The sequence below is a fragment of the Parus major genome, chromosome 2 (assembly GCF_001522545.3).
Source record: "Parus major isolate Abel chromosome 2, Parus_major1.1, whole genome shotgun sequence".
Taxonomy (NCBI): domain Eukaryota; kingdom Metazoa; phylum Chordata; class Aves; order Passeriformes; family Paridae; genus Parus; species Parus major.
Window position 1 is genome coordinate 130,102,537 of NC_031769.1, and position 20,690 is coordinate 130,123,226.

The window sequence follows — 20,690 nt, forward strand, 5'->3', positions numbered from 1 at the left end:
CACCCATACCTGAATATTTATTACTTTCTCAGCCTCATTACTATTGTTGGCGCGGAGGCCGGAGCTGCCGGCGGGGGGAAGCAGGGCCCGCCCGCCCGCGCCGGCGCCGGGAGCTCGTCATCAGCGTGCGCCGGGGAGGCGGCGAGGCCGGCGGAGCTGCGGGAACCTGCTCTGGGCCTTTGGGTGTTCCCTTCCCTGCTGGGCGGTGGTGGTGTGGCCGTGGTGGGCAGGGGAAGGCCGGGACCAGCCTCGTGGGATTCGCTTCTGCGTGCCAGACCCGCGGGACGGTGGGAGAGGTCGGAACTGGGGCCGGGTGGGGAGCCTGGGGCCCGTGGGCTGTGAGAAGGGCTGTCTGCCCTTCTTCGTGAGCTCTGCGGGACGTGAAGGAACGGGTTGACCTCTCTTACGGGTGCATGAGAGATTCTCGGAGAGGGGACCTCATTAATATGTAAAAATCTGAAGCAGGGGGTGCCAAGGAGATGAAGCCAGGCTCCTCTTGGTGATGCCAAGCACTAGGACAATAGGCAGCAGGCAGAAACTGAGGTACAGGAAATTCCACCTGAATAGGAGGAACTTCTTTACTCTCCAGTTACTGCACACTGGAACATTGTTCAAAGAGATTGCGGAGTCTCACTCACTGGAGATACACAAGAGCCATCTGGGTGCACTCCTGTGCCATGTGCTCTGGAGTGATCCACCTTAAGCAAGGAGGTTGGATGAGATGACCCACTGTGGTTCCTTCCAGCCTTTCCCATTCTGTGATTCAGTGAGGTGCTCTTGGCACACAGTACCTTCACATCTCTGCAAGGGAGTCTGGCTGCACCCCAGCACATATCGATGCATCACTGGGCCTGTTTGCTCTCTCTGCTTGGTGGCACTTAGGGCTGCAGGGTGTGGGAAGGCCCACTAAACTATGGCACCTCCCTGCAAAACACCCTTACTGCCCTTAGCAGCAGTATAATTTTGCTGCAGAAGCAGCACTAATCCAAGTTATTTAGCTACAACTGTGATCCTCCTTAGTTCAGCTCTGTGTTTTAGAAGAGTCTGCTGTTTTCCAGTGCTAATCGGTGACTGCTCACATCTTACTGCAATGTGCTGACACAAAAAAACCTGTAGCATGTGTGAGTTAAGATGCCACTATGATTATGGTGTAGCATATGTGTAAACTAGAGTTTAATGGATTATTTCCAGTTCTCTTAAATGGGGTGACATAGTGAGAGTTTTAACAAGATGGTTTGCCAAGCGTTCATCAAACTCTTAAAGTATGAAATATCCCTGTCCTGTTTTCAGTATCATAGTTTTTCCAGCTGAATTTATGCTGAAACAAACTCTGAAGATGAGGGAAATAATCTGTGCTGTAATATTAAACAAAAGCATCTGAGAGTCATTCTCATAAAGAAGCATCAAGAAGGCTTTTTACTAGCATAAGGGTTAGGAGATTCTTGTATTCTGTGTCAGAACAGCAATACAGAAAACAGCAGCCTCAAAAAACCTAATAGGAAATATTCATGTTCTTGTCTAGACTTGCATTGGGTGGAAAAAAAAGTGTTTATCTGTGTTCAGTAACCATCCTAAAACTCATGGCTTCAAGTACATTTACATGTTAGGATAGGATTACTTAAAACTTGGTAGGGTGTTTGTGGATTATATGTAACTATTTAGTCTGATGTCATGAAGAAATACTTGTCTTCAAATAAGTGAACCATTATAGGGCATTAAGAGGTGTTTGAAGAATAGCATTGAGTTATCACTCTTGGTTTGGTAGGATTTGAAGAGTCAAATCTCATCTCTATGGCTCCACATTGTTTGGGGTCTTTTTTTGCTTTTTAATTCCTGCTACTCTTGTACCCACAGTCTGTTCCCAGTATTTCTAATACCTTAGAACAACAAAAGGTATATTAGGTGAGGTAGTGTGTCAGAGGGGAAGGAAAGATGACAAGGCTTACCATCTTTGTTAGCACCATTGTTACATGAGTGATATATAAGAAATTATCGTATTTTATATTTCCAGCAAGGATATTCTTAACATTGGCAGGAAGGAGGAGAGAAAATACTATTCATTGGTCTTTAATGTTTAAAATACTGTTTAATAGAAAATGTTGTGCTGTCCTCATCATTGGAGGATTTCTCTACCAGAATGGTAAAGCTCTGTGAAACCTGATATTACTTTGCTTTTAAGAAGTTGAACTAAATGACTTTCTGAAGTCTCTTTCAACCTGAATTAACCCATGTCCTGTGTATCAAATATGAATGGGATTTGTTTGAATTTACTTTTAAGGAAGCGATTTTCTCTTCTGTTACCTTTAGCTTGAGATATTACAATGATTGTGTATGCCTTTAAAAAAAACAAACAAAAAACCCCCCCAAAAACCAAAAAAACACCCCACCAAACCCAAGCTAATGTGAATGTTGTGTATTTTTTGTTTTAGAACATGGATACACAAAAGGATGTTCAGCCTCCAAAGCAGCAGCCAATGATTTACATTTGTGGAGGTAAAGAAAAAGTTGTATTACTTATTACTGGAGATTCAGTGTTTTAATAATGAATAGTGTTTAGTCATTATAGTGAAGGGTACATAGATACAAATAGTTGCAGTGTATATGCTGATGATGTTTAAAGCTTTATGCATTGATGGTAGCACATATATGGGGTACATATGCAGTGTTGTGGAGGTAATTCCCTAGAGCTTGTATTGCTGTGTGGAGATCCTCAATCTTTGTGTGTTTTATAGAGTGTGCTGCAAGGGCATTCAGCTTTCACTGAAGTACACAAGTCAAATTCTCTCTTACTTATAGATAAATCAACAAAAATTTGTGATTTTTAAGAATCACTGTAATATTTTGTCTTTTAAGAAAACAGACTCTGGGTTTTCTAGGGATGAGCTGAAATTTTCATTACTAGACAGTTTAGTATCAAGTGTGGAATGTGCTCTGTGCAGTAATACTAGGGTGATTTTTAGCAAGATTCTCTTTTATCTTAAAGTAAGTGAAGTGTGCTTTTTATTTTCTCTTTTTCTTTTTTTCACAGTATCTTCTTGTCATTGCTCTTGATACAGATTCATTACACTTGCTATGTTTTTTTTGCCACAAATAGGAATTTGACTATTACAACTTTTCAAAGTTATCTGTGCATTAACAATGCTGTTTTTCTTTTCCCACTTGATTTTTCTTCCTCCTTAACATCAGAATGTCATACAGAAAATGAAATAAAGGCAAGAGATCCTATCAGGTGCAGAGAATGTGGCTACAGAATAATGTACAAGAAAAGGACAAAAAGATGTATCCTTTTACAAGTGCACTTGAATGCATTTGGGAAGCTGTGGGTGGAGACAAGGGGAAACCAAATAGAAGACTCAAATAATTACATAACAATTCTTCAAGGTCAAGAATCAGAACAGTAGAACAAACTAGTATAGCACAATCTGTAGTGTGCTTTGGCACCTTGATTTCTTTTCTGGCACTTTCTCTTTTTTTTCATATTCTATGCACTATGCATATTCTGTATGCAGTATGACACATTAAATTATGATAGACTGCTCGGTAATGTACTGTGAATTGTTGATATTATTTAACATGTTATTAAAGATGGCTTTTTAAATACTTAATGTAGATAGTTGTGACTAGATTTACACAGTCTCTTTTCCTCTGCCCATCTTTTTTTCAACCACAACATATTTTTTTCTTTAACTTTATTATTCCAGTGGTAGTTTTTGATGCTCGATGATGTCTGCTGACATCATGTGACTTAATGATGTAATCTTTCTGATAACTTTGTTCTGTAAAACTCCTTGTGTGTTAATGCACACTCTTATTTGTGTTTTAAGAGATTGAAATATTAAAGTTTACTGTAATACTAAATTTTGTCTATATTGTCTTACAGCAATATATTTCTAAAGCTGTTGTTTAAATTGCAAAGTACGCAGTAGTTTTTAAATTCAGTGATAATTGTATTCTTTTTGAGTTATCTTTGTTTTCATTACTGTTATCTAAACTTTATTTGCATTTTAACTTTGCTAAATGTTTTTTTGGACTCGTGTGAACTGCATAAAATAACTGTGGTTTGAATAAATTCCACTGAAAAAGAATAGAAGGTATCGCACTATATTAGGAACAGCGAAAGTACGACACAGACTCTCTAGCCTTGGTTGCAAAAGAGGGCAAGTTTTATTCTTCCAGATCTTCTTTTATAGACAGTTCAAAGAAGGTCCAAAAAATAAAACTCTAATTGGTTGTTAAACCAACACATCACCATCTTTGGACAGTTAGGAACAACACCCCTTGACTGTTTCTTGCAAGTAAACAAGGCGACAACACCTGCAAAGGTTGTTTTCCTTCTCTGAGGATTGTTTGGAATCCTCCTTATGATTTCTTAAACCAGAGTGAGAAAGTTATGTGACTTAATTTCACACAGGCTCAAGCTAATGCCTGAAGCCTAAAAACCTCTTATTTGACCATTGTCAGTTCCCACAAGAAGGCTAGGTTTGAAACAGATCTGGATTACAAACAAGAAAATCTTAAAGGACTTCAGAGCACCCAGTTCTGGCACCCAGTTGTGGACAAGTCAAAAGTACGGATGTCTTGAATTGTGAAATAAATAATTTCTCCTGAAAGAAGAGGGAGAGGGAGGCAAGTTAAACATTAAGAAACAATGTGGAAACAGAAATTGCTGTTTGACTTCTTTGTTTCCAAGGAAAGAATTAGATCTGTTAAAAAGATTATTTCGGTAGCACCCTAAAGCTAAAGTGGGATCTTATTTTACTTTTCAGATGACTTTTCAGGGGTCTGTAATAAGTGTAATAATAATGATGAGCCAAAGCTTTTTGCATCTGTCCGTTTGGAATGTGTGTTACATAATACCACTAAAGGATACTACAACATACTGCTGGAGTGTGTGTGCCTGATCTCCATTTTGATGCTGCTAATGGTGCTGTTGAGATAACTTGCTTAATTCATCTTTGTAATAATATCTTTTTTAAGATCTGCATGACTGTGTTGGCTTATAATGAAGTGGCTAAGATGCTGTTTTGGAGCTGTTTGGTTAAGATTTTCTTAGGTACCTGATCTATACTATTAAGCCTAGATTTTTTCCTGGAAACCAGATACACTCGGCTATAAATGATAACTTTTTTTTACTACGCGCTTGCTATCGGTTCACCAGCCTGGCCTGCAGAGCGTGCACTTTGTGCCTGCATAGCAGAACGAAGGGGTCGGCTACTAACACGGCTGCTCAGAAGGACGAGGAGGGAGGAGCAGCGTTGCCGAAGGTCGCCGGCAAACGGAGGCGGGTCTGGCCCCTTTGCGGGCACGCCGGGTGCCTCTGGCTGCCAGACAAAGGCGGCGAAGAGCCTCCGCTGCCCTCGGGAAGAGTCACGGATCTGCTTCGGAGAGCAGTGCTGGGGGAGCGCAGGGCTCACGGGCACCACTGGTGTGCTCGCCTGGGGACACCGGCGAAGGGAGGCGGACCGCTTGCTCTCAGCTGAGTGAAATTTTGCGCTGAAACCACAAGGCTGTGATTCTCGCTAGAGCTGCAGCCCCGGGTGCTGTATTTCTGCCCGCCCTCGGCAGGCGCCCCCCTCAGCCCTGAGCGGGGCTCGGGCGGGCCCCGGCTGCGGTGAGGGCCGGGCCGCGTCCCGGAGACAGCGCGACGCCGGGCAGGTGGGTGCCGAAGAACGATGGGCGAGGCCCGTGTCGCTGCGGGAGCCGGCGGGGTCTGCCGGAGCCTCGGCAGGCAATCCCGGGGGCGGGCAGCACCGTGTCCAGGGCGCCATGTTGTACATAGCAACAGTTGCTACACACGGGCCGGCCGCGCTGCGCCGGGCCCGGCGGGGCGTGAGGGGAGCCCCAGTGCCGGCTTGGAGGTAAATCCCTGATCCGGGCCGGGGCATGTGCCGGGAAGCTGTAGTGGAGAGGGGCGCGCCGGGCTGTGCCGGGGCGGTGCCCCCGGACAGCCGCGGAGTCCTGGTCGCCTGGTCCAGCTCCCTCACGTCCATGGGAATAAACGGGAAAAACCGCCGGTGGTGATGAGCTTTTAATTCTTCTGTTCTTCTTTAATTACTTCCTGCATTCGTCCCTCTTCCCACATGTGTTCTTCCTTTTCCAGTACTGAAACCGTAAAGTCTTGGGGCAGAATCTCTATGCAACACCTAATTATGATCAGTTTTTATTAAAGTGATATACCGTATTGTAAACATTTTTGTGTAACTGCAAATTAACGTATGTAGTTATGCAAGGCATTGGAACACAATTATTTTAATTTGGTTTATAACTACAGATAGTTGTTTTCACATACTAGCTAGTTGCCCTTATTATATTTCTTTAAAATTAACTGCTCTCTTCATGTACTATATAAAAGGGGGGAAAAAGAGTTTAATCTCCATAGAACTTGTGATCAAAACAGAAAAAGATGCAGATGACCAGATCAAAGGTACAGGGAGACAGAAATGTCCCATTTGAATCCCTCATTTCATCAGTTACCGACTTACTGGAAAAGATTCAGATTAGTCCTGTAATATAATCAGAGACCCAGAAAATGCAGTTAGTGAGGAACAAAAATTGAATTTATTTTGTCTATACAGAAGCCAAAGATTCTCATTCCTTTAGATATGTTGCATTGGTTAATGTCTTCCCTCTGAAAAAAGGCACTATCTTTTCCTTCATGCTTATCCAATTTGGTGTAAACAGGTATGTGTTAAATAAACCAGAGAATGTGGCAGGCAAAAATTGGCAATTTTTCTTCAAGTGGTCTTTCTGAATTGTTGTGACTTGCAGAAGCGGTAGAGTTACATACTCTTGTGAAAAACAAGGTTCACTTGCCTGATAAAAGGTTTAATATAAAAAAAAAAGGCAATAGGAGACAAAGATAATAAAGCAAATAACACTCTTAAAAAGCACAGCTCACACTTCTGTCAGTAACCCTCTTGTCAAGGACAGTTTATGTGATCAGGCTTTCAAATCTGATATTTCTTTTGTAGGTCTGCTTGCATGAGAGAGTGGAGTGTGAGCAAGTTTATTCCTTAAATTTGCATTACTTCAAAATGTAACTAGAAGCTTACAGAATCACTTTTTTTTTTTTTTTCTTTAAACATTTAGTTATGGGTGATGAGTCAGTACCGTATTTGCTGGGTGAAGGAACAACTAAAACATATCAAATACCTATTAGTCATCTGGACTACAAATTCATTGAAAAATGCACTGATGTTAAGCACCTGGAGAAGATTCTCAGGGTATTAAGGTAAACTTATTTTTTTACCTTCATTAATAATTATTTTCCTGTTCTGTAAAATTTGAGGGAGCTCTTTTCTATTTGTCTGAACCTGTCTGTAAGTTTCTAATTTAAAACTAACATACAAAGTTAAAGTAAGCATGCTAAAAGTGTGCCAGTGATAACACTAGAAATCCAAGTCCTTCTTTAACCATCCAAAAGGTTTGAGTAACTCAATGGTAGTTGTTTTTTTTTAATGCTACCATTCTATTTTGGTTCTCTTATGATCCATGTTGCCTGACTAGCAATTTCAGATGTCAGACCTATTTAACTTTTGCTGTAAATGACATGAGTTTCTTATGAGCACTGTGGTGATAATTTTGAACTGTGTATGTGGGCATTGGAAAATGGTTGAAGGTTAGCTGAAATTTTTAAATAAAAATGTTATTAGATAATAGTAATATTGGGATGTAACAAGAAAATAGTCTTCTGCAGTCACTGTACTGACTACACATGGAGGGAAACATGGAAGATGTGGTGCAGTTTAGTTCTTTTTTGATAACATTTATATCTTTGCATTTTAAAGGTCTGGTGAGGAGGGGTGTTACCCTGAACTTACATTGGCTTGTGAAAAGCGTATTGAGCATTTGGATCCAAGGAGCAGAGCTCTGAGAAAAGATAAGCCTGCAGCCACAGCTTCTGATTTCACAGCTGAAGAATGGGAAGCAATTAATAGTGAACTGATGGTACAGGATCAATTTATAATGGACCATAATACAATCACTGTGATGTGTCAATCTTCTTCTTGTGCCTAAGTAGAATGTAGTTATTTGATTAAAAGAGGAAATGATCAAAAGATTAAGTTCTTAAATTTATTTTCTTGCTTAATGTCACTGAACCTTAACAGCTTATTTTAAATCTACATTTTTTTTTTTGTAGATCACTTTTTATTCAAAAGAACACTATTTGTCTTAATTGCTTTTCCCCATTAAGAGTGGTGCTTTTTAAGGATAATTGCTCTACTGCCTTAAGGTAAAAATATATTATTTATTTATTTTCAGAGCTGGCTGACAGAAATGAATGAAGATGATAAAAAATCACAGCTCCTGAGAACAGACACACTGAATGAAAGACAAGATAACTTGCCTCCCATTCGTTGTTCCAGCAGCTGCCTTTCCACTAATCAGGTATCTCAAGTTTTTTTGTGTTAATTACAAGTGCTATTTGTAGGTTTTTCTAAAACTGGGAGATTTTATATGTATGAACTTCTAATCACTGTGCCTTTCTTACTAGATTTATTTTGTTAACCAGAAAATGAAAACTTTTAAGCTTCCTTGCAAGAGACCAATGCTTAAACAAAAATGCTTTCTTAGTACTGGCATGTGTATTGTAATAATATTTTAATTCTGATCAAGAATTCACTGCCTGAGCAGATCTCCTTAAACACCCTTTTGTTGTTCTTCGATTCCTATTTCAAAGTACTGTTTAAGCATGTGAACTAGGCTCCTTCTGGATGAAATTATGCCAGGAGATTTTCTCCAGCTGCCAGAAGGCTTTTGTTCTGTGGGGCCAGTCAGAAGCCAGTCCAAAATAAACACCCTGGAACTTGTACAGTGTGGATGTTGGAGCCTCTGCAGCAATTGTTTTACTCTACAGCCACTCCTGTATTGGATAGTGCTGGTGTATATGTAGCCTTTGATTTGGCTTATTTTATACCTTGTGTATACTTTCCCACTGCAGTCATACAGCATTCTAATTTAGCTCTTAAGCAGACTTAACAAATCTTCATGACTACAGAACAAATATTTATGCTTTTTTCCCAGGTAGTAGTTTCCTTACATTTTGGTGGGGTTTTCTTTCTTTTGTTTATTTATCTGCCTGAAATCAGTTTTTTTTTCTGACCAGCTTTTCTTGCTAATACTAAATATGGTGCTACTGAAGGGATTGACAGACAAGTAGGTGTGTATGGGATTTTTCTGAATTGTCAGGTGTTGTCATGGATTCAGTTCAGTCTGGTTTTCAAAATTTTCTTTGAAATTCTGGGACCCTGCTATAGGAACTTCATTAAGCATTGTTCTTTTCTGGAGGTTTGTGAGTCAGAAATGTTATGAAGGGATCCTTACAGGTCATGTGATCTTTCTTACTAATTCCTATTTTTCTTGAATAATTATATATCAGTAAATGCCTGATTTGTGTTCTTGTATTGTCAGAAACTACTTCTTACTGTCAGCTGGTACATATCTATTTATCCTGTTGGACCAGGACATTTGGGATAGCTAGGCAGTCTCTGTTACATAGTATACAAAGAAGCTGTGGATTCCAGCAAGTGTTTTATAGGTCTTTAGTACTGAGACTAAGGTGTGCTTTGGTTTGGTATTTGGTAAACATATTTTGCAATGTATGTTCCTCTTGACTGTCCTATTTTGCTAAGATGGATTGTGCCACTATAGTTTTTTCCTTGATTCATGTCCTGTATAATTCCTAGGACAGAAAATGGTTTAATACCATGTGAACTCAGTAAATCGAGTTTAGAATAGAAGCATAAAATGTCTTGAATATAGAATAGAATAGAAGCATAAAGTATCTTGAAATCTAGGATGCACCATGTTACTAAATAGGATGTGTTCTCCATTCAAAGACAAAATGTTCATTAATAAATAAAATAAAAATACTTTTTTTTTTTTCTTCTTCTTTAAACCATACAGCAGTCTTCAGATCAAATTTTGTTCTTTTGTTCTTCAGGTTTAATTCTCCCTACCAGATTTTGGTGTTAGCATTATTACCCAGGAAACCTAGATATAGCTGTATACTTTACCTGTGGTGTGTGATTTCCATTCCTTTTGTCTAAGCAGATGGCCTCTGAAGGAATTGTAACCTGTCCTGGAATAGAGAAGGGAAGCCTGAAACATTTTAAGCAGCAGTACAGTTATATCACTACCAGATCCCTACTGAATAAAAGGAAGCTGTTTGTATAGCATATACTAGATTTATACCTGTAACATGAAATCTCAAAAAAATTGAACAATACACATAATCAACTTCTTTTTCTTTCTTTCTTTCTGATAAAGATATGTGTCATCTTACAGTTTTTAAACGTTTGGCTAATCAGTTGGGACTATAATTATTTTTCAGACTGGCATCATATAATTTTGTAAGTGGGATCAAGTTTAGAATCACTGTGATGAATCACCCTCTTTGCTAGAAAGAAATGCACAAAGCCTTCCATAATTTTATGTTATTACTTGGTTGGAGACTGTTCATCTGATCTGATGCATAAAAAAATCAGCATTTTCAATGAATCCATTTCTGGAAATTATTATTGATCCTAAACCAGTGGATTGCACTAATGGATACAAGTTTGGTAAATGAATGCATCTTTCTTGTTTTGTCTGTAATCAGATTTTCTTGCTGATACTATATATAGGTGTAATTTCTAGTCACTACTGATAGTTTATAACTCTATACAGTGTGTTTTCTTTTTATTGGTGTGAATCCATGGTGGGGATTTTCCAAAAATGGACTGGAAAAGAGTGACGTTTATGCAATATCTGCCTCTATAACACAATGTGGAAGTTTTTGTCTTCCACCCCTGTTTTCCTGTCACGCTGCCCAGAAACTGTCTTAACTGTTTAACACATTGCATAATTATTATTTTTGCTGCCTCATTTTATCTAGGAGAGAACTAAAGCATGTGTTTAAAGATACTGATATTCAGAAGACTGTATTGATGGGATTTCAGCTGAGTCTCCTTTGCCAAACATGGTTTTCTAATATTACTCCAGAAAGATTTGCGTCCTCAAATACCTCCTCATGCTACAGCCCAGGGCATGTAAAATGCATACAAGTTTTATGTTATAAATATCCACTGTGATAGTATCTAATAGCCTTTGTGTTGTTTTTGATATTCTGAATTCAAAACTAACCACTGAATAGTAATGTTTAGGCCAGCACACAGGGCCCACAGGAGAACCAAGGCCAAATTGTGTTACCTGTACTGAAGCCAATTTGTGTGTTCATCTTTGATCCAGAAAATGTTCAGTGGGCTTCAAACCCAGTGGGATTCGTGCATTATGAATTATGGCAGGAAACATGACAAGCACAGAGGTTTTTTCTTTTAATTCCATGGCATGTAAGTGTACATTTTTCATCAAAGCTTCTTGGATGAGATCCTCTGAAATATTACTGATCAAGAAATTCCTAACTGTTGGAAACACAACTTGATTACAATAATTTCAAAGACACGAGACTTAGAATTTTTTTAATTGTGGACTTTTGAGTCAATGTTTCTTCCTCATTCATTAAATGTACATGCTTATACATACTCCTAAGCTGGAGTTGCATTAGAGTAAGTGCCTTACGAGAATTTCTTCTGAGAGTTGCAGTAGTTTTGTTCATTTAAATTAAGGACTTTTGTTGAAAAGAAATACTTGATATTCATTAAATTAGTACATTTGTAATATATACCAGGATGGATATATAATGATAACTCATGTTTCAGGAAGGCATATTTAGGAGTTTCCTTTTCTAAACATGTGCTGATTGCTAAACATATTTATCATTTTCTCTGCTTCCTGAAAGACATAACATTAACAGTAATTCTGGAGTTATATACTACAAAATTTTGTGTAACCTAACATTACATATAGTCAGAAGTGTTTACAGGAAGGGTTACATTTGCATTATGTAAATTGAGGTGTTTACATCCAGCTGCTGAAGTATGTCCTTGTTACAGTGTCACCACTGGTAAAGCAAGTTTAGAGAGCTTCTGGTCATTTTTTTTGGTCCAGTTTATCACATGCTGAATTGAACTGGTACAGATATTTGGGGATTGTACTGTGAGCTCTATCAGACTGTTTGTTTAAACACAGAAAATTGTAAATATGCAACTCTACAAAGAATTACACTTGTCTAACTCAGTGAATGCTGGATTGCAAGGTAAGAGGAGGAATGAATGACTGGGATAGGATAGATGGGAATATTTTGAACTGGCTGTTCCACTGTGAAATACCTGTTTGGAACCACACCTTGCTATTAAGTATTTTGAAGTCAATAAGCAGGGAGGGGCATAGAAGAAGTATAGTCTCATCACAGAGGTAGAAGAGATGCCAAAGGTGACAGCTAGGGAAGTAGAGTCCATTAGTGTAGGAGATGGGTTGAGATACAAGGCAGCCAAATCTGATTGTCAGAACTGATTGTTGCAGGAAGGTCCTCAAGATACATTTTAGGTAAGGCAAGCTTCAATGGTGAAGCTTGTCTAAAATCTAAAATGAATATAAATAATCTTGGAATTTGCTTTAGTGAAGGGACAAATGGTGAAAATAAGTCCAGACATTAATTTGAAGTAATTTATTTGCAGATTTGTTGGGAGTGTTCCAGCGACTACCAAAATCTGTGCATTGGGTTCTCTTGGGAAAGGGAAGCATAAAACCAGTTTACTGATTTAATCTCATTGTCAAACACCTCATCACAAGGATGGGTTTTCCAAAGACTGAGTTCTCCCTTGCTATGTTGAAAGGATATTTGGGAAGATGGCATCACAAGATGCTAATTAGAAAGTTTCACTCAGTGCCTCTGTGATGTGACAAGACAGTGGACAAAAAGTGTGAGACATGGGAGCTCCTCAAATTGCAATGATGTATGAAATGCATCAAGATTTTCTTTAGGATGAATTACATTTTCAAGACTGAGCTGAGAATAGTCATGAGTAGTGTGGTTGCTAGGAAAACATGTACTGCAGAAACAAACCAAAAGAACCAGTGTAAATTCCTCTGCAACAAATTGTTTTACAAGACTGTTTGTTTCTCTTTTAGAACAAAAAATTGCAAAACAAACGAAGCAAGAAAAACATACCACGGGATTATAGTGAATGGGACAAGTATGTTAAATCTCTTATATTTCAATTTTTAATAAATCTCACTTATATGTTTAAATACACTGTTGATGTATACATCATGATGTATATGATGACATAGTAATAAGGTCAGCATTTTAGGGAACTGTAACACTGATGAAACTTTAGTTTTTCTTAATAAATATTCTGCTAAAATGCAAATGGCACATTGTGTTACTAACAGCTGAGAACGAGTTAGTCTGTACTTTTGTACAAGCTATGTGAAACAGTAAATCAGCAGAAAAATAAATAAAAATTGCTTAATTGATGAGATTTTTAAAAGCTGCTCTAGGGTTATTTAACATGGACTTATAAACATGGACTTCTCTATAGCTAAAGTCACAGTTCTACATTGAAAACAAAACTGATGAATACTCCTGCACTGAACCCCACTAACCTCAAAGAATGAGCTTCAGGCAGATGCATCTGTTTACTCAAATGCAATTACACTTAATAGAGGTTTAGACAGTAACTATTTTAGAATGGCTGGACCTCTGATACAAAGACACTCCACATCCTATAATGGTGGCACATCAACCTCCCAAGTTACGTGACAAGTTGATGCCCAAATTGTTGAACACAGAAAGCAAAAAGCACATACTTGTGTTGTACATAGTAGAAGTTTTCTGTAGTTCCTGAAATCTGGAATATAATGCTGTAGAATCAGAGTGAAAGGCACAAATTTCCTGTGCAGTAGATGGGGATATTTTGGGGTTTGGGTAATGAAACTATACCCCAAAGCCCCATCAAAAACCCTGTTCTACGTAAGTTTTATGCAGTATTAGTTATTTTCATGCATTTATCTTTCAGAACTTGGTGCCTTCCTGCTCAAATGTGGACAAAGAAAACAGATTATAAAAATAATATTATCAGAATATAAAAATAATTTCTGCAACAATTTATTCTTTAATTAATTTATTCTTTACTCTTGCTACTGTATCTTTCCAAAGTAATGGTAGAGATTTTGTTTACACATCTATTTACACAATCTTTAAGTATTTTAGCATGCTGATAATAGTACAGGTTGTGAATTTTCCCATGAAACACTTCATTTATTTTGGATTATGAGTACGCTGCAACAGAGTTGTTTGAAAGACATTTTGCAATTTAAAGCCTATCATGGTTTTAAAATGTTTTGAGGATAATTTCAAAACTTTCAAATAATTGTTTAGGCAGTTTCTAAACAAAATGTTTAGAAAAAATGTTTCACTTCTTATTTTAAAAACATTTATTTGAAATGTGGTTAATTTATTATAAATAGGTAAAAGTAAGCTAGAAAAAGATCAGATTCAAAATGGAGAACAATTAGCCTTACGTGAAAAGGTTTTGAGTTGAATAATTTTTCAAAATAGTATCTTGATTTCAGAAATAAATTATTCATATTGTCAAGATTATTCTGAAAAGGCTATTTTTCATTGTACCTTACACAGAAAAGCAGCAAGTATAATATTTCTTTATAGCATAGCAATTGATTATTGCTATATTTATTTTACAGTACTACAGCAGCAGTATTTCTTGATACACATTTCTAAACACTGTTTTCGAAAGCTGCTTCAGAGTAGCTTTTGAAGTGTTTGAGACTACTTTTTTCAAGTTTACTATATAAATTGCTCTGAAGCTGTTTCTTGGTTATTTTGGCCGAGGTTAATAGGGATGTTTGGTAGGGCTGGGATGAAGCCTGATGATACTGTTTCTTAAATTGTACCTGTCTTTTTTTGGGGAAGATAGTGAGGAGATAGGCAGAGATTTTTCTTGGTCACTAATAACTGAACACAGCTTTATCTCTTTTCCTTCGGTTTATAATGAGAATACAGTATGCCTTTCTATCAGCTGAGGAGTCTTGCTATGCAGCATTATTGAATTTGTCATTCTATTAATTAAAGGTTTGATGTGGAAAAGGAATGTTCTAAAATTGATGAAGACCGTGAAGAAAGTAACTCAAAAGCAAGATTCTTCAGCAGGCCAAGTCTAGCTGCAATTGAAAAGAAAATTGACACAACTGGTAATGTCTTAGAAACATAATTTTTCTTTAGTTGTAATACTGTGTTGTGGAGTATGAATACTAATTAAGGAAGTGTATCATAGAGTTAAAGTGCCTTTATTTTTCAGCCCCTAGAGATGCTAAAAGTTCTTAGATCATCAAGTGAGCTTGAAGCCATGTTTGAAAAAAATTTAGTCTTGCTTAATAAACAGTAAGAATGTTAATTTTTAGTTGGGAGCACTAGGTAAAGTAGTAAAGCATAATCTGGTATTATAAATAAATGGTAGAGGTTAGCCAACTGCTTTTTTCTTGCATGCTGAATTGTATGCCTATGAGAAGATTATTTATTACAGAAGATAAAATACAAATTTGTCTTTTAGTAAGCCATGTGCTTTAAAAACAATGCAGACTATGAGATTCAAAGTCTTTTATCTGACTGTTGTGGTTACATCTGTGCAAGTTGCTAGTTGTGTAGAAATATTTTTTGCTAGGAATGACAAAGAGAGAGAAAATTTTTATTGCTACTCGTGAAAAAGAAAAGGGCAATGAAGCCTTTGCCACTGGCGATTATGTGGAAGCAGTGACATATTACACTCGGTGAGTAAATACTATTGTGTTCTTTTATTTTAATGACTCTTATTTGTGAATGCTGGTTTTAATTTAATTAATTGAATTTAATAATTGACACAACTTCTTATTGAAGCAACTATTGACAATTTAGATTATTTTCAAAAGGGCAGAAAGATTTGACAGAAGAATATTTAAAGCACTGATCCATCCTGATATTAATTTTTATTTATCAGACGAGAAGGGGCTAGATAGTGATGGAATGCAATCTGCAGGTGTCACAAACTTCCTCAGATTTTTTTAAACCATTGAGATTCAAGGACATGTTTCCAAAAACAAAAGGATCGTCAGAGTGTTGAGAAATTAAATAATTACAAATATAGTCTAACTCTGTGGTTTGAAATAGTAAGGACTTAAAAAAATCCCAGAAATCAGAAGTGTCAAAGTTGTCATTTAGAAATTTAGGGTACATGGGAATCTTGGGGTATTAATTACCAGTGATAAGGGAGTGTAGTGATATGACACTAGTGTGGGATGAAATGTGAAGATAATTAATGAGCTATGATATTATATGGGATAACCTTGAATAAAAGTATGAGAAGGTTAATGCATCTGTACTCAGTGCAGATAAGTATGGAGAAAATAATGAGAAATAGTGTGAAACAGCAATAAAATAAATATTTAACATATTTATGTTTAGGAAGTATCATTCATATTGTCACTGAAAGAGGCAGAGTTTTGTAGAGCAGCTTATGAAATTTTGTATGGAGGTTGCTGATATAGACAGATGTATATATATGTGTGTGTGTGTGCACACTTGTAATGATATTTATAGAGCACAGTCTGCTTAACTGAGGCATTTGATGCGTGATGGGTTTTTCTTGTTGTTTTTCATGACCTGCAGCCTTAAAACCTTAAAACCTTTCTTGTTTTATTTGGGTTTTTTACACAGACATAAACAAAGTTTATAGCTGTATTTCATATACCATAAAATACAAATACTAATATAAAATAAGTAAAAACATCTGCTTTTGGAACATAAATGAGGTACTAATTACTAAGGATAGGCAGAATCCTTTTTAATTGAGAGTTTTTCCATTTTTGATGTCCATGGGACATTGTATGCCTTTTGAAACGTATGATAGCGACACCATGCTGTTCTAACTGGTCACTTTTCGAATTCTATCTGATATCTATTTTCTTAGAGTTACAAATATTAAAGTAAAATATTTTGGAGTGAATTGTTAATAACCTGAAGGGGTCATCTATGACAAAAATGGAAAATGTAGAATCTGACCTCTTATTCTTACCCATTGGCTTTCTTGACTGGCTTGTCAGTCTCTTGCCTGTTCCTCTTGTGTGAAGACAAACCTTCACACATTGAATCACTGTTTAGACTAGAATGGATCTCCTCTTTTTCCTCACCCTCCTACCGTTTCTAAAGAGTATGCACAGATTATCCTGCCATTTCTGTTATCCCACTGGGATCATAGCTGCATAGAGCTTTTATTATTTTTTTTTTTTTTCCCATGCGTTGTGCATTTGTAGACAAGCATTTGAAATTGTTCTCCAACCAAGTTTTCTTTTTTTTCCACAAGGAAAGTGTGAGTCTATTGCAATGTGCTGCCACCCTGGTACTTCTATTGCTACTTTTCCCAGTGAACACAGTTTAGTTTTCCTTGCATTATTAGCAAGGTTGTTGGCAAAGATTCCTTTACACCATTTTGTTATGTGCATCCCAGCTGTCCTTATTCCTCAGAGATGATTCTGTTGTTACAGAAGCTAAAGCCCTACCTACAATACCACCCTGCAGCCAGACATTGACCTGGACAATTCATCCACTGCTACCTGAGTCTTTCCATTTTACAAGCAAGATCAAGAAGAATCCCATGTGTTCTCCCCCACCACCATACTTTTCATCATAATCCCCAGAGCTGCGTAGTTACTCTTCATCTTTCAAAGGTTTCAGTTGGCAGTTTTGTTGGAGTCTACATGGATGGCAGGAGGAGGTAGCAGTCTAAGTTACAGATGAGCCTCTGCAACATATCAGGTCTAAGTCCTGGCAAGCAAGAGGCCTCTGAAGACAGTAAATCTTCTTGGTGGATGGTTGACTGTGGTCTCACAGGAGGGAGTCCCTAAGCACTACTGTGTAGAATACCAGTATTAATATTTCTGTAGTACTGTTTTCAGCTTACAGTAGTGAAGTGTTTCTAAATTCAGGTTTTCTAGCTCTGACATGATCAATCTTCCCTTTCTTTTAGGAGTATATCAGTAATACCGACTGCAGCTGCATATAATAACAAAGCTCAAGCAGAAATCAAACTTCAGGACTGGGACAGTGCTTTGCAGGATTGTGAGAAGGTTCTAGATATGGAACCTGGCAACATAAAAGGTAAAGTAGAAAATAAAGTGTCAGTGTATTATTTTACCTCTAGCAAATAAAATGGTACATGTTGTTAGTTGATTTAATTGAGCTTTAGATAAGGTCTAAGTACAAATAAGGAGACAGCATGGCTTCCCAAAGCAGTTTTAATGGTTCTTTGGGGGTTAGTGAAGTTTTGTGCAATTCATCCTGTTGATTTGTAATGGGAATTCATACATGGCAGCATGCTTTTCATATGATAACTTTAAGTCTTCTTGTATTTGTGCAGTGTTTCCATAATACCCACACTGAATTATAAATTAATTTAAAAGTGACATGAAGACAATCAAAATTGTTGGTTTATTATTTTCTGAAGTCAAGGACTTGAATGTAGCTAACTGTATTTGCATGGGTGGAGGGAGAAAATTTGGAAACTATTACAAGGTGCTTCACAATTCATGATTGCTGCCTCAAAAGACATCAGATGAAATTGCATCATTAAAAATCATCAAGAAAAGAGTTGTTACTAATATAGAAGTGCAGAATTTTTAAAACTGTTTAACTCCACTTAATCTATCTAGAAAAAATAGTGTATTTTTATTCACTTTATCCTTTAAATACATAAATAATGTACTTCGTTCTTTTGTAGCTTTGATGCGTCGTGCCACTGTACACAATCATCTGCAGAATTACCAGACAGCTATAGAGGATCTGAATAAAGTGCTGACTGTTGAACCAGAAAACTCTGTGGCTAAGGTAAAGATCAGTGAGTTGAATATGGCTAGAGAGAGGTTGTATGCAGTTGTAGCATAAACTGAGTACAGTTCAGGTTGTTTAATGTAACTGTGAGTTTTGAGGACACACTTGATCTGCTGTGCCATTGATCAGCTTCCCAAGACCACATGTTGTGGAGATTAGGTACTTGAATGGGTCCAGATCTTCTGTTCAGGACTTGATTGTGAGTAAAAGTCTTCTCTATTAATGTAATTTAGGTGCCCAAAACATTTTCTGCTGAACATGCTTTGCAGTATTAGTGTCTTGCTGATCAAAGATATTTGGGAATTTTTATTGAAAAGATCCACTGAGATAGGTGCATTTAAGTTTGAGTACATAATGAGAAGAAAAATTCAACAGAGATGCCAAGCGTTTCTTGTTATAATGGTAAAATTAACCCAAAAGAGAATAGCTGGATTCTGTCCTTGCTTCATTGTGCTTATAAATCCTCATTTCTCATCTCCAGGGTAGAATGAAAAAGCTTTCATACCTTCCAATAAATCTGGACCCTTCATAACCAATTTTGGATCAAAGAAAGCCAGGTGCTTTCTTTGAAAATCAAGGAGAGGATGTGGTCCTTGCACTACTATTACTTTGGCTGTTTAGGAGAGGACTGGTTTGTGTCCCTTCATTGGTATCTTAGGGATGTTTTGCAGATTAGAACAGTCCTTGCATTTGGACTCTATGTGTCCTTAGAATCTTAAGTAATGGACAGTTTTGATAATAAACTGCTTGTTGTATGTTAATTATGAGACCATCATGCTACTACCCTCACAGTGTTTTTACATATGACTTCTGGATGCTGTGCAATTGTCCCAGCTTCTGACTTCTGTCCAGCTCTTGTTGGTGGCATATTGTAAGCTGCTAGCAGGTTGCTCATTGCTGCTTCTTTCCATGGAGTTACTACTATTGCTTGAACCAGAGAAAGTGGTGTAAGCTTCTTGTGTCAAATTCACCACATACAGCATTTATCCCTTTTAGGGTATTCCTGGAGCTAAGTTCCTGTCCAGAATAGTTCTTGAGTTTTGTATCAACCAAGGAATCATATGTTTCCAGATTTGAATTGTTAAAGAGATTTTAGTCTTTTTCTTTTCTGTTTCCAAGACTGAATAACTAAATAACTTGTGAGTCTGTGATGACAACTCTTCAACAGTCTTTGTAAAAAGATCAAATGGGCTGTGCTAAGACTTCTTATAATACTAGACATAGATAATCACTCATTTTGATTACACTCTTCCATTACTTGCTTTGATGAGCAGTGCATTTGTAACTGAAAGCAGATGTCTTTACTTTGTCCTTATCCATGCCAACTATTATGCCTTGGCTGGCACATTGAGAAATGACAAGTGCTTGGCAGGGCATTTTTTCAAGTTTCTCATTGCTTGGAGGGTCCTCAAAACCCTCTTGAGCTAAATATGAATGCATGGAACATATACAGAGTGCACATCTGTATCTAGAATCACTAATACAAAAGTGAATTAGTTCTCAGTAACTGGAATTCTTCAAGACAGTTTGTCCATGTGAATCTTTGCTTGATCCTGTTCTTGTCTTTTAATTGAGGCAGGAAGTACCGAGATAGCACTTTCTTGTGTAGCATTGAGTTACATTCAAAGTACCACATAGTGCTGGGTGTGTCTTACTCTGACTATGTAAAGTGATTTAGTGTTTTATGGGTTACAGCGATAGTGCTGGGTTAACAGTTGGACTTGATCTTAAAGGTCTCTTCCAACCTTGATGATTCTAAGCACAGTTAAAGGGGTTTTTTTAAGTAATGGAAAAGTGTTATGGAATGAGAAGCTGTTTGATGATCTAATTGCAGTTCTTATATTAGGAGAAAACCTTATCATTATTCAACAGTGTCTTTCTGCTACACTGTTAAGAGACTGTTGTCTCTTGGTTCTAGTCCTCTCAGTTG

General features: G+C 37.4%; 2 protein-coding genes across 3 annotated transcripts in view; both read left to right on the plus strand.

The window, feature by feature from the left end:
* The first annotated feature begins 110 nt into the window (after nucleotides 1-110).
* On the plus strand, nucleotides 111-3,858 carry POLR2K (RNA polymerase II subunit K). Its single transcript, XM_015617600.2, has 4 exons — nucleotides 111-296; nucleotides 2,430-2,493; nucleotides 3,187-3,279; nucleotides 3,702-3,858. The coding sequence occupies exons 2-4, from the start codon at nucleotides 2,433-2,435 to the stop codon at nucleotides 3,722-3,724; spliced, it is 177 nt and encodes a 58-aa protein (XP_015473086.1). The 5' UTR covers nucleotides 111-296; nucleotides 2,430-2,432; the 3' UTR covers nucleotides 3,725-3,858.
* A 1,127-nt stretch (nucleotides 3,859-4,985) lies between these two features.
* Nucleotides 4,986-20,690, plus strand: part of SPAG1 (sperm associated antigen 1) — a 38,373-nt gene continuing 22,668 nt past the window's right edge. The window contains exons 1-9 of one of the 2 annotated variants that reach the window (XM_015617595.3): nucleotides 4,986-5,858; nucleotides 7,090-7,231; nucleotides 7,788-7,947; nucleotides 8,263-8,388; nucleotides 13,012-13,076; nucleotides 14,975-15,093; nucleotides 15,564-15,669; nucleotides 17,901-18,031; nucleotides 18,651-18,757. In XM_015617595.3, the coding sequence (XP_015473081.1) occupies nucleotides 7,092-7,231; nucleotides 7,788-7,947; nucleotides 8,263-8,388; nucleotides 13,012-13,076; nucleotides 14,975-15,093; nucleotides 15,564-15,669; nucleotides 17,901-18,031; nucleotides 18,651-18,757 (954 nt within the window). In that variant the 5' untranslated portion in view covers nucleotides 4,986-5,858; nucleotides 7,090-7,091. The remainder of the gene's footprint in view (nucleotides 5,859-7,089; nucleotides 7,232-7,787; nucleotides 7,948-8,262; nucleotides 8,389-13,011; nucleotides 13,077-14,974; nucleotides 15,094-15,563; nucleotides 15,670-17,900; nucleotides 18,032-18,650; nucleotides 18,758-20,690) is intronic. The other variant, XM_015617593.2, reaches the window with a different exon arrangement.